Source organism: Theobroma cacao, chromosome 1 (genome assembly GCF_000208745.1).
Source record: "Theobroma cacao cultivar B97-61/B2 chromosome 1, Criollo_cocoa_genome_V2, whole genome shotgun sequence".
NCBI classification, from domain to species: domain Eukaryota; kingdom Viridiplantae; phylum Streptophyta; class Magnoliopsida; order Malvales; family Malvaceae; genus Theobroma; species Theobroma cacao.
This window is the reverse complement of record NC_030850.1, coordinates 35,167,368-35,183,256: the sequence shown is the minus strand read 5'-3', so window position 1 is coordinate 35,183,256 and position 15,889 is coordinate 35,167,368. Positions and strand designations below refer to the sequence as shown.

Here is a 15,889-nt window from a genome sequence, read left to right as displayed (position 1 = left end):
AATAATACAATATGGGAAAGGTGGTCTTATTTTTATTGATCATTCCATAAATTGCCATAATAATACAATTTGGGAAAGTTCTCGACAAAAGATTAAACAATTGAATTTTCAAATTTTCAAATCAAAGTGGTTCTCGATAAAAGATTAAACAATTGAATTTATAGATTAAAGTCGAAAATAATTAACCAACCAAAATGATCACATCAACTCTTATGAGATATTAACATCTCACAGGTTGAAAGTGATGTGAATTTTGAAATGTTTAGTATCACTTTAGTACATAGTTAATGTAAAATTTAGTGATTACCTCTATAAAACCATGACATCCACTTCTCCATTGAGAGTTTTTTTTAATATGGGATTTCGTTACTCTATCTTGATGTAAAATTCATGTGACTGTGACACCCAACACCTCCTTCCTCAGATTTCCAACAATATGAGCTCAAAAATATCAATAATTTTTTTGCATTAACGTTAAAACAACATTTGTCATTACTTTCTGAAAACATCAAACAAATAGAAAGATTGATTTTTTCATCTTTGAGTGAAGTTTGCCAAGACTGATAAACTGTGTCCATCCAAACATGATCTCGAATTGAGTAAATATTGTCTAAAAATCACACACAATATAACCCCAACCGACTACAAATTCTTTTGCCATAGGAGAAATTACGAAGTAGAAAAAAAGAGTAGCTCTTTTTGTTTTTTTTTTTCTTTCTGCGAGTTCTTTTAAGATTTACCGCTAACAACTTATTTTATATAACAAAAAGACCTCCTGATATTTCCTAATTCTGGTGTATCACGAAATCACCGTACATTCCCGCTAAGAATTACAAATTTAATTACATTACAATTTAGGGACTCTTGACTCGAAATTCTGAGGTCTAAAGAATTCACAGGAAAAGTTAATTGATTAAATTATTATATTATGTCATAATCCAATCCCGTATTTTGACTTCTCAAAATTTCGGGAATATTTCTGAAAGTATTGCTTTTCTGGAAACCAACTCATCGTCTCGTCGACAGACTAGTTAGGAGTCAATATGCGCAGAACTTTGATTGATATTCAAACGATTATTACACGTTTAGATACAAACACACAGAATCAGAATGAACAATACTTATGCAATCAAATTCCAGACTACTAGAAAGAACAAAAGCAGAGAACTGTTTTGTGTCTAATCACTACATGCTACAAACTGAAGGCCGAATTCACATTCTTCAGCATCCCAAGTTAGAGCGGCTTTGCACCACCATTTTCTTGGATGCTATTCACTGGAGTTGAGCTACCACTCTTTTTGCTGGAATGCCCTCCTGTTATGGTCCTGCCCATGAACTTTCCTGCTTTGCTAAGGCCACTGCCAACAGCTCCAAGGCCACTCCCGACAATCCCAACTCCAGCACCTACACCAGTTCCGACAAGCCCAACTCCAGCACCAATTCCAGTACCCACCAATCCAACACCAGATCCAACCAGTGATACCGCTCCATCAAGTGCATCCATTGTGCTTCCAATAACTCCTGCTTCTTTCAATCTCTTCCTTTCTTCTAGGATCCTCTTCTCTTCTTCTAAAGCAATCAACTGCTCCTCCTTGCTAAACTGATGGTACAAAAGCTGAAAATATATAATAAATAATATATTAATCAGAAACACCCAACACTAGACTGAAAATAAAAAAGGAGGAAATCTTCATTCATCAAAATGCTGAAAATAACTAGATGTTATTATGAGGAGAAAAAACCCATCTCTGGCATTCCAATGGTATCAGAGAGGACATCACATAGATAAAGCTAGAAGCAAATGGAGGATGTAAATAAATTTAATGACATCAAGAGCTACCACAATACTATTAAAAATCCAGCATCTGAACACGAAAACATAAACAAATGCAATTTCAAAACCAAATATCTACCTTAATGACACAACTTCCTCTGTCCTTCTTATCTTTTACTTTAAGTGTATCAAGTGAGGCTAAAAGGCTCAAATTAACCTCCTTTGGTGTCTCCGGTTCCAAGTCAATCAAACGGAATTTTGCAATTCCTAGCCTCTTGTCTTGCCCAATGTCCTGGTCGAAAACCTGTTTCCAGCCATAATGAACATTGCATTAACTAATTGTAATTGGTGTATCTATATGTATGTGTGTATATATCATAACATTAGCAAAAAATACAAACAAAAAAACAAAAATGTCATTCTGTCAACAAAACTAAAATTTTGAAATTTCACACATTGAAGCACAATATTCAGTAAAAAGGCAAGTATGACAACATAAGCAAAAAGAGGAAAAGACAAATTGGTTCAGAAAAACCTCAACAGTAAGCGCCTGCGTCTCTCTGTCTTCTGCAATCAACTCGAATGTTTGATTCCAAACAGGATTCAGGTTGTTCTCAATAACTTTTGTTTTAACCTTGAAGAGAGGCCGAATGTGCACAACCACATAAGGATCAGATTTTCCAATCATTTCCATGTTCTTTAGGTCAATTGCTTTGACTACTGTAACTGTCAGCTTTCCCTCTGGTTTAAGCTCTAATTCACTGCATAACAAAAGGAGAAGTGGTCTTCATCCAACATTCCGAAGAATTCTTTGACATCCAAATCGAAATTAAAATAAATGCTAAGCTTTTTAAAATTTTGCATAATATAAATTTCAAATACCATGAGAAGACAACACCATATATTTAGATAAATGACTTTTCCTTTTCTTCTATATCATGTTGAACCACATGGATCTTTAGGAGCATGAGCATGTCAAGGAATATAAGTGCCGCTTTATGGATAAAAAAGGTTGAAAAAAAAATATCTCATAGTGAATTTAATCCAAATACTGAAACTTGGTTTCGGAAGAAATAATAGTTTTGCATGCACTACCGGAATGCAGCTTATCACCCAAACAGAGAATAGCACAGGATCAAAAGTTTCAGAATCACCTTGTATCAACTGGTATACCACCAATTGGAACAACAATTCTGTGTGGCCACTGAAGCATGTCTGTGATGATTGTGTCCACAGTATCCTACAGAATATAACAAAGGTGGAACAATCTACAAAATTAACGAGTTTATCTAAGAATGCCAAATCAATAAAGCGTGTGAACATGTTAAAGAAGTAAAAAACCAAAACCAAGAAAACTTACATCAATCATATCTGAAATTCCAGGAATTGCTGTTAAGCTTCCACCAACAGCCTTCAAAGTGTAATCAATTCTAGGCTTTGGCTGATTGCATTAAGAAAAAAAATGAAAATCAGTGCAACAGAACTATATAATCTACCTAATATTCTTCAGAATTTGATTAAAGCCATTTGCAAATAGCATTTCATAGCAAAGGTTAATTAAAAATAAGAAAATTTTTGATAGAAAGCAGAAAGGACACTAAAAAAGTTGGAAATAATATTCTTCTTAACATAAACAACTAAAAAACAAAGTGCTAAATGGTGTGAGCTGTGCAGTTATCATTTCTCAATTTCCAATGCCAACTTCTTTGAAATTTACACAGATGAGTAGCAAAATTTTCAATTAGGGCATCATTGACCTGATACAGTGACCAGCCATCTATGACATCTTCCTGAAAAGGAATCATCTATACCCATTAAAATAACCACTTCTTTTCAGAAATTTATGAAAACTTGCATCAGATTCTAGACAATCATACAACATAGGAAACCACGAGTCACATGGTGCAGATTAACCAGTTTCTCAAAAAAAATCCTACACAATATTTTTTTTTTTAACTAAAACCCCTGTACATTTGCAGCAATTCAGATAATACTCTAATGGTACCTCAGAAAGGAGAGCAACGACTACAGCAGAAATACAAGGTATCTCTTCAGCAAGTTGGAAGATGACACGAATAACAGTGAAAACTTGAAGATCCTTCAACTGCATCATAGAGCAACAAACTAATAGTATAGCAATAATCTCATCTCATAAGATTCGAACTCTAAAGATGAAAAAAAAAACCATGTTTGAACATAATTACATTTAAATTTAATATCAATAAAAGGGTTGAAAGGTTGTTCATGCACCAACCTGTATTGGTATTGAAGCAACAAGTGCAGCTTCAACACCTAAAATTATACTTGGATCACCACCCCACCTAAGATCAATATCCATTGTGATTTGACCTTTCTTAAGGCTCTGAACTCGAATACCTACATTTCATAAGTAATCACACAGGTAGAAATGCTTAAGCAATAGTTTACAGAGGATATAACATGCTACAAGATACAGTGGCTATACCAAGTAAAAGCAAGCAAAATGAGGTCACACTCTCCATTGAGTTATACCTTCAATCTTGGGAGCCACAGTGCCAAGAGACAATTTGCTAAACTTTAGTGAAGTAATTCCTGGAGGTCGATATTCTTCCAAGAGTGGTTCAACAGATTCTTTGATTACAGCTGATGCTGCCTGAAAATAAATATTAAAAAACCTTTGGCTCAATACTTTATAAATAGAATATTTATTATATTATGGGAAGCCATTTAAATTATTACCAATTCTTCACTCACTCGTGTGTCCCTCTTCCTTCACCAAAAAAAATTCATTTTGACCAAAAACAGGAAAACTAAATTCGGTTCTGTTAGAATATATGAGCTTGGCATGAACAATACAGCAGATAGCCAACTTAATGTGTATACACAATTGCAATTATTTTCCAGTTCATAAAACATCAAAAGAGCCGAATAAGCTGCCCAATCTAGTGGAACAACTCAGTGACACAAAAGCCAAACTGCTAAGTTCCTTTAGCTTTACTAGCATAATCTCTCTCAGTCTTCTTGAAAGAAATAAATAGTAACTGTTATGAAACTTATTGCAAATAAAATGAAGGTAAAGAAACAAGTAGTTTACCTCCGCAACAGAAGGCCATAATTTGCTCAATTGCTTGTTCAACCATTTCACCTAAAACAGCCAACCAACCATAAGATGGGAAGCAACCACACTGCATCAAATCTTAATAGCAAAAGTGAAAGTAAATCTTTTCTACACCTAGAACATGCAGATGTATCTAGTCTTCAAAGATGTATATTTTAGGCACTAAAAGTCAAGTTAAATATGATTTTATATTAAACCCAACTGTCTCAAACAAATTGGTAGAGGATATTGCCCTCAATAAAATCAAGAAACAATTAAATCAGAAGCTAATTTTAGGTACCCAAACAGGAGTACTAATTAATCTGACACCAGTAAACCAACCTGTTCATAGACAGGGAAAGATATCCATTCAGGAAAGTTTTCACCACAAATTTTCTTCAGATCATCTCTGCTGAGAGACCCAAGAACTTTTATATCAGCTGCCTGCCAAAAAAGACAAATATAATGATTAATGAGCATCTGAAAAGCTGAATGCATCTATAAGCTTATAAGTTGACTGAGTCACAATAAATAACCCTAGTGAACAGTTCAGTGTCCATTAAGACGAACAAAAAGTAGATACATTACCTAACTGACAAGGCAATGGACATATGCTTCTCCCACATTGTATCAAACACTCAAAACATATAGCGTATTTAAGTACAATCCATGAGAACATCATACAGAAAGCATAAAAGAGAATACTGTAAAACCACCTCAAAACACTTATTTAATTACTGCCCAACCAAATTAATCAGATTTTAATTGGACATAGTGAATAACAATTGCAAGTGCACTAAAAGATTATTTAATGAGTTAATTCCTTCCTAAGCTTAAAGCTATTGCTTCAGTTCAACTCAAAACACGAAACTTTATGTTAAGATTGATCTAGGTGTGAATCAAATATGATGTTCGCTGGCCTTGATTGCTAACATAGCAAGTACCTAATGTTCTGCACAAATTTTCCATATCTATTCAGGCGACTCTTATGTGTCAAATTGCTATACTAGAAACTTCAAGTCCACTATCTAAAACTCGAAATATTGGACAGTTAAAACCACAAATCCAGGCAAACAGTAGAAACCATGGGTACTGCAGGCGGCTAATACAAGTGAAATTAAAATGAATTTACTCAACCAGTTTTCGACAACTATTTAAAATTCTCCTTAACTAAAATCATCAATCAATCAAAATACCGAATTAACTGGAAGTTTAACGAAATGCCATTAATTCAACGAAGGAATAAGAATCGGAACTAATCAAAGAAACCTAAGCAGATTAAGAACATGATAAACCGAAATTTTTCTTTAAAAAAAAATTATGGAAACGAAAGTACCTTCGCGATTCGCTTAGTGCTTCGGTACCTCATCATATGACGCCAGCCAGCCATCAATGAAATACCGAAGATCATCCCCATCAAAATCCCCGAAATCAGCCCCATTTTCCTGGAAACCAAACAGAAATATCTCGAAAAAATAAACAAATAAAGCAACAAACAAAAACGAGTTCCGAGAAACACAAATAAAGAAGTAGGCGTAGAGGCAAGAAAAAGGAGAAAGACAGAAAGAAAGAGTTACAGTTGCAATTGAAAATTCAGAGAAGAAATTGGGGATCGGATAAGAGAGAAAACCAAAATAAAATAAAATAAAATAAGAAAAAGGAATTTACGTTTAAAACACTTTGGTTTCTATAAACTTTCTCACTCCAAAATTATTTCAGTGAATCAATCTCTCCCTACTTATCAGTTTTAAGTTTGCTCCAGAAACAAAAACGTCTTTATCAAGAGAGTTGGATGTGGGCGTTGGCCCTCGAAAGAACAATGAAAAGAAGCATTCAAGTGAGGTAGGCCAGGCCTGGAGGAGGAAGAGAAGAGAGAGAGAGCGAGCCTCTTCCTTTCTTTCTTTCTCGTCTGTGCCTTTAAATCTTCCGCATTCAATTTTCCTTTTTTTTTTTTAATTACGCGTCTGTCGGTTTTGTTTCTATCGGCGATTCAATAAAGAAATAAATTAATATAAAAATCTTTTAAGGGGGCGTGAGGTCCACAAAAGGAGATTTTGTACTTTTGCCTTGTAATTTTCTCTACTTTTGAATTTGGTAAAGACCTTTCCAAAATCCCCCACCTGTCCAAGCCCGACCCGATATTAAAACACCTTGTCTACCTTTTTTTTAAGCTCGGCGATGCTCCCCTAGTCGTTGCTTGTCTACACTCCAAAGATATTTGCTGTCAGTGACATGAGATCGCTTCCGTTTTGATGTCATTTTATTATAAAATAATTATTTTATTAAAAATATAATTTAATAAAATATATAAAACTCGTATTTATAAATTTTTTTAAAATCTCTCTACTTGTGTGAGATTAAAATACTTCTATTACTACAATTTTTGAAGCACTTAATGTGACACTCGGATGAGAGAGTTACGATTAGAGGATCGGATCTTTTTTTTTTATGAGTTTTTGTTTGAAATTTAGTTTAATTTGGACTTTATAGTGTGATTATAAGAAATTATGAGGTAAGTCTTTCGCAATATGTTTTTTTTTTCTTATATTAGCTAGTGTTAAAAGAGTGAAAATTTATGATGCAAGCACTTGTAAATTTTTTTATGTAATGATTCTTAAATTGTAATATAAAATATTAATCTTCAAAATTAATCATTAAAAGTGAAGTAATAATATTGTTCTTTCATCCCTTTCTTCTCTTACCAAAATAATTACTTATAAGATTTAAGCATATTATTGGGTGAGAAAAATAATTATGTTCATTTTGTACAAATAAAAATATTTTGCTAACGAGTTTAAAATTTTTAAATAAAAAAATAATATCTTCTCTCAATATATTAAAATTTATCACATTAATTTCTATTACTATATTTAATACATAAATATTGTTATAAATAGAATTAACTAACTTAAAGTCTGCTTTAGCACTAAATAGAAAAGACTCTCCCCATAGTAATGTAAAGGGATTTTCAAGATACGTAGAAAGCCACTTGAAAATTTACGGTAGTGTCCTCCTAATATCGTATAAGGTGTGTCCCAATAATAATACTAATAATCTTTATCTATATCTTATATTCCTAAAATATTTACATCTTTATTTTTTGAATAAAATTATCAAAAATATTTTTTATTCAAAAGTTAGACTATTTGTTTACGTTTAAAAGTAATTTGAAAACCAAACTTATTTAAAAATAGTTAATCGAGAAAAAAAATGATATTAGTTAAAAAAATTAAAATTATAAAAGACATATATAATGAATTGATTGCGTAACGGTTTTCGTCAACCCCACTCAAAAAAAGGTATGAACAAAAAGTGCCTGCAAAGCCACACAAAAATTAAAACTGTGCCTAAACCGTTAAGTAAGGGAAAAGATATGACTAACCATATTAATCCACCACTTAAATATAAGTAGTGGGATTTAATCCTTTCAATGCCAACTAATTTTGTCTTTGTGCTTTGTGCCTAAAAAATGTTGTTTTTATTCAAAATTATGGAATTTGAAAAATCAAATATTTAGCAAAGGTATATGATTCATTGCTGTTTCAAAATTATCAATCAACAAAAGGAACAAAGTATATGGATAAATATTTCCCTAAACCTCAAACACGTCGGAATAAATCTTGGCCGGCCGACGACCGTGCCAAATTAACACTTTAGAACATCAACATTCCTGCAACTGCAAAGAGAAGCGAACACAGCATTATTCCTGCGCCGACCCCCACCGCACCGTTATTCAACGACGGCGATACACCAGAAATAGTGACAGGTGGAGACTGGGCCGAGTCAGCTCCAGGCGGCTCGACGTATGGCGGAGGGGGCGGCTGGTTGAGGCTGGGGGGCAACCCGATGCCGTGATTGACGAGGATCTCGAATGCCATGCCACGCTGGCACTGGACACCATCGTCGGCGTCGGAGAAGTAGTAGTTTGTGCCTTCAATGGTCAACGGCACTGTGATGGTCAACAATTGATCGAAGTCTGTGTTGCCTCCGTTGTACTGGAAGGTATCAGTATCTGAAGCATCGTCCATCGTGCAGCTCTGGTACGTCGTCTCATTGTAGGTCTGGATCACCGTCTGATTTGTACTAGTCCTAAATACTATGTAAAAATTTAAAGAAGATAAAAGATGAATGAGAAAAAAGAATCAAAAGGGTTCTACTACAATACGTTGTACCAGAAAAAGAAAAGGAAATTAAAGTTAATGGGCGTACCGAGATAGTCACCAAGATTGAAAGTTCGATTAGCAGCCCAAGACGAGTAATCAACGGCGGATTTATTAGTGTTGGAATCGAAGAACCAGCCGGCGTCACCGCCGACAGTGTGGTTAGTGTATCCGGTTGCAGCGGCAACGGTGGTGATGAGGAGGGCGATCACCGTTAGATTCAGTTTGGTGTCTGAAGCCATGAGCCCCGTTGAATTTGAATGTACGCGTCTGATCGGATTAATCATAGATCGAGGTATGGGGTTATAAATTTTAATAGAAGGAAAGCGGTAAAAGGTAATGAGAATATAGTGCGCGTGAGATGGGACCCGCAAATGGTCCCGCTGTTTCCTTTTATCAGGTTCTCTCCCTCCTTATTCATTCTTTATGTTCAAAATTTTCTTTCTGGTTTTTCCATTATTTTTTCTTACGCTTTTTGTTCATTTGCTGAAATTTTGTGGGAAAGGAAGATTGAATTTTAAATTGACTAATGAACGCAATTGAAACACTTAGAATAGTCACTGAGTAACAAAAATGTTACATTAACATGTATTTCATTACTATAATTTATCTATTAAAATGTTAAATAGTATTCATTAGTGTCTACTTTATTTCATTATTATTTCTGCTTCTTTTTATTTTATATTTTAAAAATAAAAACTAAATAAGTTTATTTTAATACAAGAACAATAAATTTTTGTAAAAACCAAAAATTTGATTTCGATAGGCACCCAAAAGTATAATTCGTGTGAAATTATTATTTTGAAATGACGTTTTTTAATCATTTTACTATGATCTTCTTGTTATATTTTTGTATAGTTTTATTTTATAACAAAAATAATTTACAAAATAAGTAAAATTTTTTCAAAACTTTAATCAATTCTCTCTGTTTTTTTTTTTAAGTATCATGTATTTTACTGATACGAGGTCAAAAATACATTAAACACCAAGTCTGGGCATTACACAGTGTAGTCAATAGCCCATTGGCCATAACAAACTGCCACATATCTTGAAGCAGCGATGCATGGTCAACCCTGTGGCTTGAAAACAACACTCCTGAAGCTATCTCAATCACTCGGGCAATGTACCCAGGTTTCTAACTTAGAAAGCTCAGTTAACTGTACTTGAACTCCCTTAATGCCTTACGCACCAGCTTTTACTGGTTTCCAGAGCCATGCATCCAACAATAAATCTGAGCCAACCCAGAACTGTAATCTGAGATTACAGTTGTTCGTTTATCCAGTCCCATAATGATGTGTGCACCATCAGTTAAACACAATAAGCAAATCTTCAGTTTTGTCTACATTGATTTTCGCTAGAGCATCAACAATATCATTGGTCGCCGGAGGAGGCAGACCAGTGATATCCGATGGAAGCAAGGATCGGAGGAATCCTTAAGGGATGAAATGGCCATACACAGTCCTTATTCTCCAAGGTAATCGGGGTAGGGGATTCTAATGCACCGAGCTTTTGGCCATTAGGAAAGTTTTCGTGATTTTTATGACATGGAAATGGGCATTGACTCAAAAACTTGTCAACCACTTTTAATATCAGGATGGTTTGGATTAAATTCCCTATGATTAGTATTATTTCTACTTTTGTTCTTATCCATAAATCTGCAATGTGTTTTCCCTCGAACAGATTTGGCAATATAAATCATGGAATATTCTTAACACATGCTTTTATATTGTTTCTGGGATGTGTGATGAGTATCACTCCTTTTGTTATGCAGTGAATTAGAGCTTAAACCAGACGAAAAGCCGCAAGTTATAACAGGGATAGTAAATGATTTTTACTGGTATCTGTCCTGGAGGTGGGCTTGGGCTTGTGCTGGAGCTGGAACTGGAACTAGTGCTGGAGTTGGACTTCTGGGCGTGGCCTCAGCAATTCCACTTTAATTCCAACAATGCTAAATATTATACGAAGTTCCTCGTATATTGATTCCCAACCCTGTTGGTTCGCTAATATCAATTTCTCCATGGGGAATTTCCCTGTCGAGCGGATGAAGTGGTTCCAGCAAGTAATAATTTCAGTTCAATCCTGGAATTTACCTTGCTTCTTTCTGCTACTTGAGTGTCTTGCATCCAACATAGTGATTTGCTGAAGGATGTGCCAACAGATTTCTTTGCAATTTCGAGCACAGCCATATCTTTTTCTTCCAGTCATCGTAGAAGCATTATTAACAAAGATGCAGCTGGAGACTGCACTGGTCCATTTTATTAAACATGAGTCCAGCTGCTGCTGTGGCTCATCATTCGTCATATCCTGTATTGTATTATGTATAGTTAAAAAAATACAATAGAATACAGGGTTGGCATTGTCTTGCAGCACGGTCTCGTGATCTTGTTCCAACCCAAGAAATTGTTCTGGTCCGTCCCGACGGAATCAAATCCGTGAAGAAAAACAACGCCTCTTTTAGCTGTCTTAAAAGATCTGACTCCAACCTTTGTCATCAACGATCTGACTCCACAACTTTTCTCATACCAAAAAAAACGTAGTTACAATCAAATGCTTCGTATCCAACGCAATCTCTGAGGGAATACTATCACGTTCAAACACAAAATTTTATTAGTGCTAATTATGAATAAATTAATCGTTGGGTTTTGGGGTAAGACCAAGATTAGTTTAATTAAGCAAAGCACATTGTTTGAAGACCATCATCGCGCCCACGGCGGCCTGGGAAATACCGCTCACGGGGGTCAGCGCTGAGCTGCACCGAGCCATCCCCCGACAGGCGTGGGCTAGAAGACTTTGTTGTTTAGACCACAAATAAATCATAAGAGAAAGAGTGTGGCAAGTGGGACTCACATGATCTCAGTCTCTTACAACTATTTCACTTTGTTTTATTTCTGACCTCTTCCTCTCTCATAAGCTGTAAACATCGTTTTCGTTTTTTTATGATTTTGTACGGTTAGATTCCTTTACCAAGGTGATAAAAAGTCAAAAACTAACCACCAAATTACTAAGATACCCTTCTTTTTCAAAACTTTATTTGATTATGTAGTTGTTTGATGCATGTTAATGTATGATATTTATTTATTTATTAAAAATATTTGAATTATTTTAAAAATTTAAATAAATATTTATTTTTATTATATTTAATAAAATTTTTTATTTTTATTTTAAATTAAATAAATTTTATAATTAATAATTAATTAATTATTATTAATTAAAATATTAATTATTATTTTTATATCATATGACATTCATATGATATATTAATATATCATAATAAATGATGATATAATATAATAATATAAATATATGATATTTTTTATTTTTCACTTGATTTTAAAAATAATAGATAATATTTTAAATAATTATAATAAATAAATTTTTTATTTAATTAAGAAAGGAGATTCGATCTTATCCTTTAAACAAAGAGATTATGTATCAAATAATGTGTCAAATGAGTGGATGCTATTAAATTGTTAATCATAAAAATTTATTTAATTTAAGATAAAAAATTAATTAAATATAATAAAAGAACAAAACCTTATTTCAATATTTTTTAAATAGTTTAGAGAATTTTAAACATTATGCATTAAGTTTATTAATAATGTATAAAATTGGTATATCCCTATAATGTAGTAAATATAATTTTTTTTATTTTATATACGTAATAAAGATATGGTACTACCATGGTATTTCAGTCTTTTCAAAAATATATTTAATTGGTTTTTTAAAATTCAAAAGAAACACTAGCCCATAGGTCAAACCCAGTTAAGCCTTAGGCTGTGCTAACTTCTGCTGCACACTGTGTTTAAACTGCACAATCATACAGATAATAATTAAAGGGTTGAAAATCCGAAGAAAACAAGCAAATACCAACAAAGGCCAAACAGGACACAAAAGACTCCAGCCAGCTCACGCGACCTCCAAAAGCGCGTCGCTCGTTTCCGTTACCTTAACCCGCCATCAATGGCTTCACAGAAGACAACAACTTCTTTTGTAGATCTCGATCCCACGTGACCCTCCTCAATCGTCCCATGTTCATCACAGTGGCGCGTGTCTTTTCCACAATTGTCTCAAACCCACAATCGAAAACCAACCCCATCACCATCTCATCAGTTATCACTATGAAATCCATTTCACCCAACGGTCACAAATAAATTCGTGACCCTCCAACCACATTCCGACACGTCAACGTTACAATCTCCATCATAAAAACCTCCCCCACTCTCTCCCTCTTTATGCTGGAAAAATAGAAAAAAAGGAGTAAAATTAGAAAGAAAACAATTCTTCTAGTACTCTCACTTAGTAGCTGGGAACTCTTCTTCCAAACCGGTTAAGAAAAGGAAGCAAATGAGATCCTAGAATTCGCTTTCGTTTTCTTCTTTTAGTTACAATCATGCCATCACGGTTTTCACCACCAGAAATTGCGGTGGAGACACCGCCCCACCACCATCGTCACCTCCACAAAAACTTCCACCTCCTCCCTCCACTTCTAGCTGGGACCATAACCATAACTATAATCCTTTTAATTGTCTTAATCATCTTCATCTACCGGAAGCTCTATCGCAACCGCACAGCTCCATCGGAATCTCCAAGCCATCGTCACTGCCGTCGCTTCTCATACTCCCTCCTTCGCCGCGCCACCTCATCGTTCTCCCCTTCCAACCGGTTGGGACACGGCGGATTCGGCTCTGTTTACAAAGGAACTCTCCCTAGCTCACCTCAACCACTCGCAATCAAGGTTATGAACTCAACAGATTCGTTACAAGGAGAGCGTGAGTTCCACAACGAACTCTCTCTATCACGCGCCTTGGATTCTCCCCACATTGTTCCTCTCATTGGGTTCTCTTCAGATTCCAGAAGAAGAAGGTTCGTCCTGGTTTACGAATTAATGGAAAATCGGAGCGTGCAAGACGCGCTTTTGGATAGAAAATGTGAAGAGCTGATGGGGTGGAGAAAAAGATTTTGTGTTATAAATGATGTGGCTAAAGGGCTTGAGTATCTCCATCATTTTTGTGATCCGCCGGTTATTCATGGAGATATTAAGCCAAGTAATATTCTTTTGGATGTGGAATTCAAGGCCAAGATTGGTGATTTTGGGCTTGCTAGATTGAAAACAGAGGATCTAATTGAAGGGCTGGAAGAAGGTGAAGGTTTGAGGAAAAAAGATGTTGTTGGAGACGATAACGGATCGATTTTAGAAGAAACAGAGAGTGTGTTGACTGGGTTTGAAGAAGGGGCGAGTTTGACGGTTGCTGATAGGTCACCAGAGAGCTATGTGCTTAGAGTTTTGGATTCGGAGGCGTCGCCGGCCGTGTCACCGGAGATGGCAGTGGAGAAAGGGAGTGTTTTGTCTGAAGGGTTCTTTGATAAGGTTAGTGTGGAAAGTGGGAGGGATTTGGTTAGTAATAAAAAGGGTAGTTCGAGAAGAGATTGGTGGTGGAAGCAGGATCCTGGAGGTGGGTCTGAATCAGGGAGAATTAAAGACTATGTAATGGAATGGATTGGGAATGAGATCAAAAAAGAAAGACCCAAAAATGAATGGCTTGCTTCTCCAAGCTCAGTTGATAATATTAATGATAGTAAGGTTTCGAGTTCGAATGTCGAGCAAAAGAAGGAAAAGATTCGGAGGAAGGAGCGGAATAGGAAGCCGAGAGAGTGGTGGAAAGAAGAATTTTGTGAAGAGCTAACTAAGAAGAAGAAAAAGAAGAAAAGAGAACCTAGTTCGAGTAGCAATGGAGAATTCTGGTGGCAAAGAGATGAAGAAATGATAGAAAGGAAAAAGAAGAAGAAGAGTAGCAGAGGCAGCATTGATTGGTGGTTAGATGGATTTAGTGGTGAATTCAAAATTGGGAGAAGAAATAGCCAAGATTGGGCAAGTGGGGATATACCAAAGAGCGGTGGGATTAGTAGTACGCCGAGTATGAGAGGAACGGTCTGTTATATTGCGCCTGAGTATGGTGGCGGCGGTTTGCTTTCAGAGAAATGCGATGTTTATAGCTTTGGGGTATTGGTTTTGGTTATAATATCTGGCCGTAGACCTCTTCAAGTGACGGCCTCGCCAATGTCTGAATTTGAGAGGGCAAATTTGATATCTTGGGCAAGGCAACTGGCTTATAATGGGAGGCTCTTGGAACTTGTTGATCCCTCCATTCATTCACTGGATAAGGATCAAGCATTGCTTTGTATTACCATTGCATTGCTCTGTTTGCAAAGATCACCAAGCAAGCGGCCTACTATGAAAGAGATTGTAGAGATGCTTTCTGGTGAGGCTGAGCCACCACAATTGCCTTTCGAATTTTCGCCTTCGCCGCCGTCCAATTTCCTGTTTAAGTCCCGGAAGAAGGGTCGGTGAGTGTTGGATCTTTGATAGCATTTTGATTTAACTGTAGAGTGTGTACCTGTTGTAGGTCATTTCGTTACTACTGGATTATGTAGAAATAGTTGCAAAAATGGAGAAAAAAAGTTGCTTACATCTCATAAATGAGTTTACTTTTGCTTGTTTCCTTTTTCAATGTTTTTCCTTTTTTAAGGTGCTTGCTTAAACGAATACTTATCAACAGCTATGACTTAGGATTTTAGGATGAACCCCACCCCACTTGACCTTTGCTACCATTAGTCCGCTAGTTGTTGAGTTTTAGGAATCCCAGGATTAACGGTAAATGTAAAGCTACATGTATGTTGCTTTTTCACTTTTTGGAAGGAGATGACTTTGTTACCTTAATTAGATTTAAAAATATATATATATATTTGCTCTGTTCCTGAAGTTTTAATTAAGTGATTTCAGACAAGCACTTTTTCTTTTTCCTTACTTTTGGACCCATAGGGCCCAGAGGATATATCCCTTTTCGTTTGTCTTCTACCTTTCAGAAAGTAGACGATATT

At 35.4% G+C, this 15,889-nt stretch overlaps 3 protein-coding genes across 3 annotated transcripts; 1 reads left to right on the top strand and 2 right to left on the bottom strand.

Annotated features, from left to right (window-relative positions):
• On the bottom strand, positions 1,032-6,757 carry LOC18614265 (synaptotagmin-4). Its single transcript, XM_007051941.2, has 12 exons — positions 6,519-6,757; positions 6,187-6,295; positions 5,193-5,294; positions 4,848-4,898; positions 4,286-4,406; positions 4,029-4,150; positions 3,780-3,878; positions 3,135-3,215; positions 2,929-3,014; positions 2,310-2,535; positions 1,914-2,078; positions 1,032-1,615 (listed from the first exon to the last, which is right to left on the bottom strand). The coding sequence occupies exons 2-12, from the start codon at positions 6,289-6,291 to the stop codon at positions 1,235-1,237; spliced, it is 1,539 nt and encodes a 512-aa protein (XP_007052003.2). The 5' UTR covers positions 6,292-6,295; positions 6,519-6,757; the 3' UTR covers positions 1,032-1,234.
• Positions 8,363-9,406, bottom strand: LOC18614263 (cucumber peeling cupredoxin). The gene is made up of 2 exons (XM_018115007.1): positions 9,060-9,406; positions 8,363-8,946 (listed from the first exon to the last, which is right to left on the bottom strand). The coding sequence occupies exons 1-2, from the start codon at positions 9,295-9,297 to the stop codon at positions 8,504-8,506; spliced, it is 681 nt and encodes a 226-aa protein (XP_017970496.1). The 5' UTR covers positions 9,298-9,406; the 3' UTR covers positions 8,363-8,503.
• Positions 13,007-15,730, top strand: LOC18614262 (receptor-like serine/threonine-protein kinase At2g45590). Its single transcript, XM_018114381.1, has one exon. It carries the CDS (start codon positions 13,401-13,403, stop codon positions 15,357-15,359), a length of 1,959 nt encoding a protein of 652 aa, XP_017969870.1. The 5' UTR covers positions 13,007-13,400; the 3' UTR covers positions 15,360-15,730.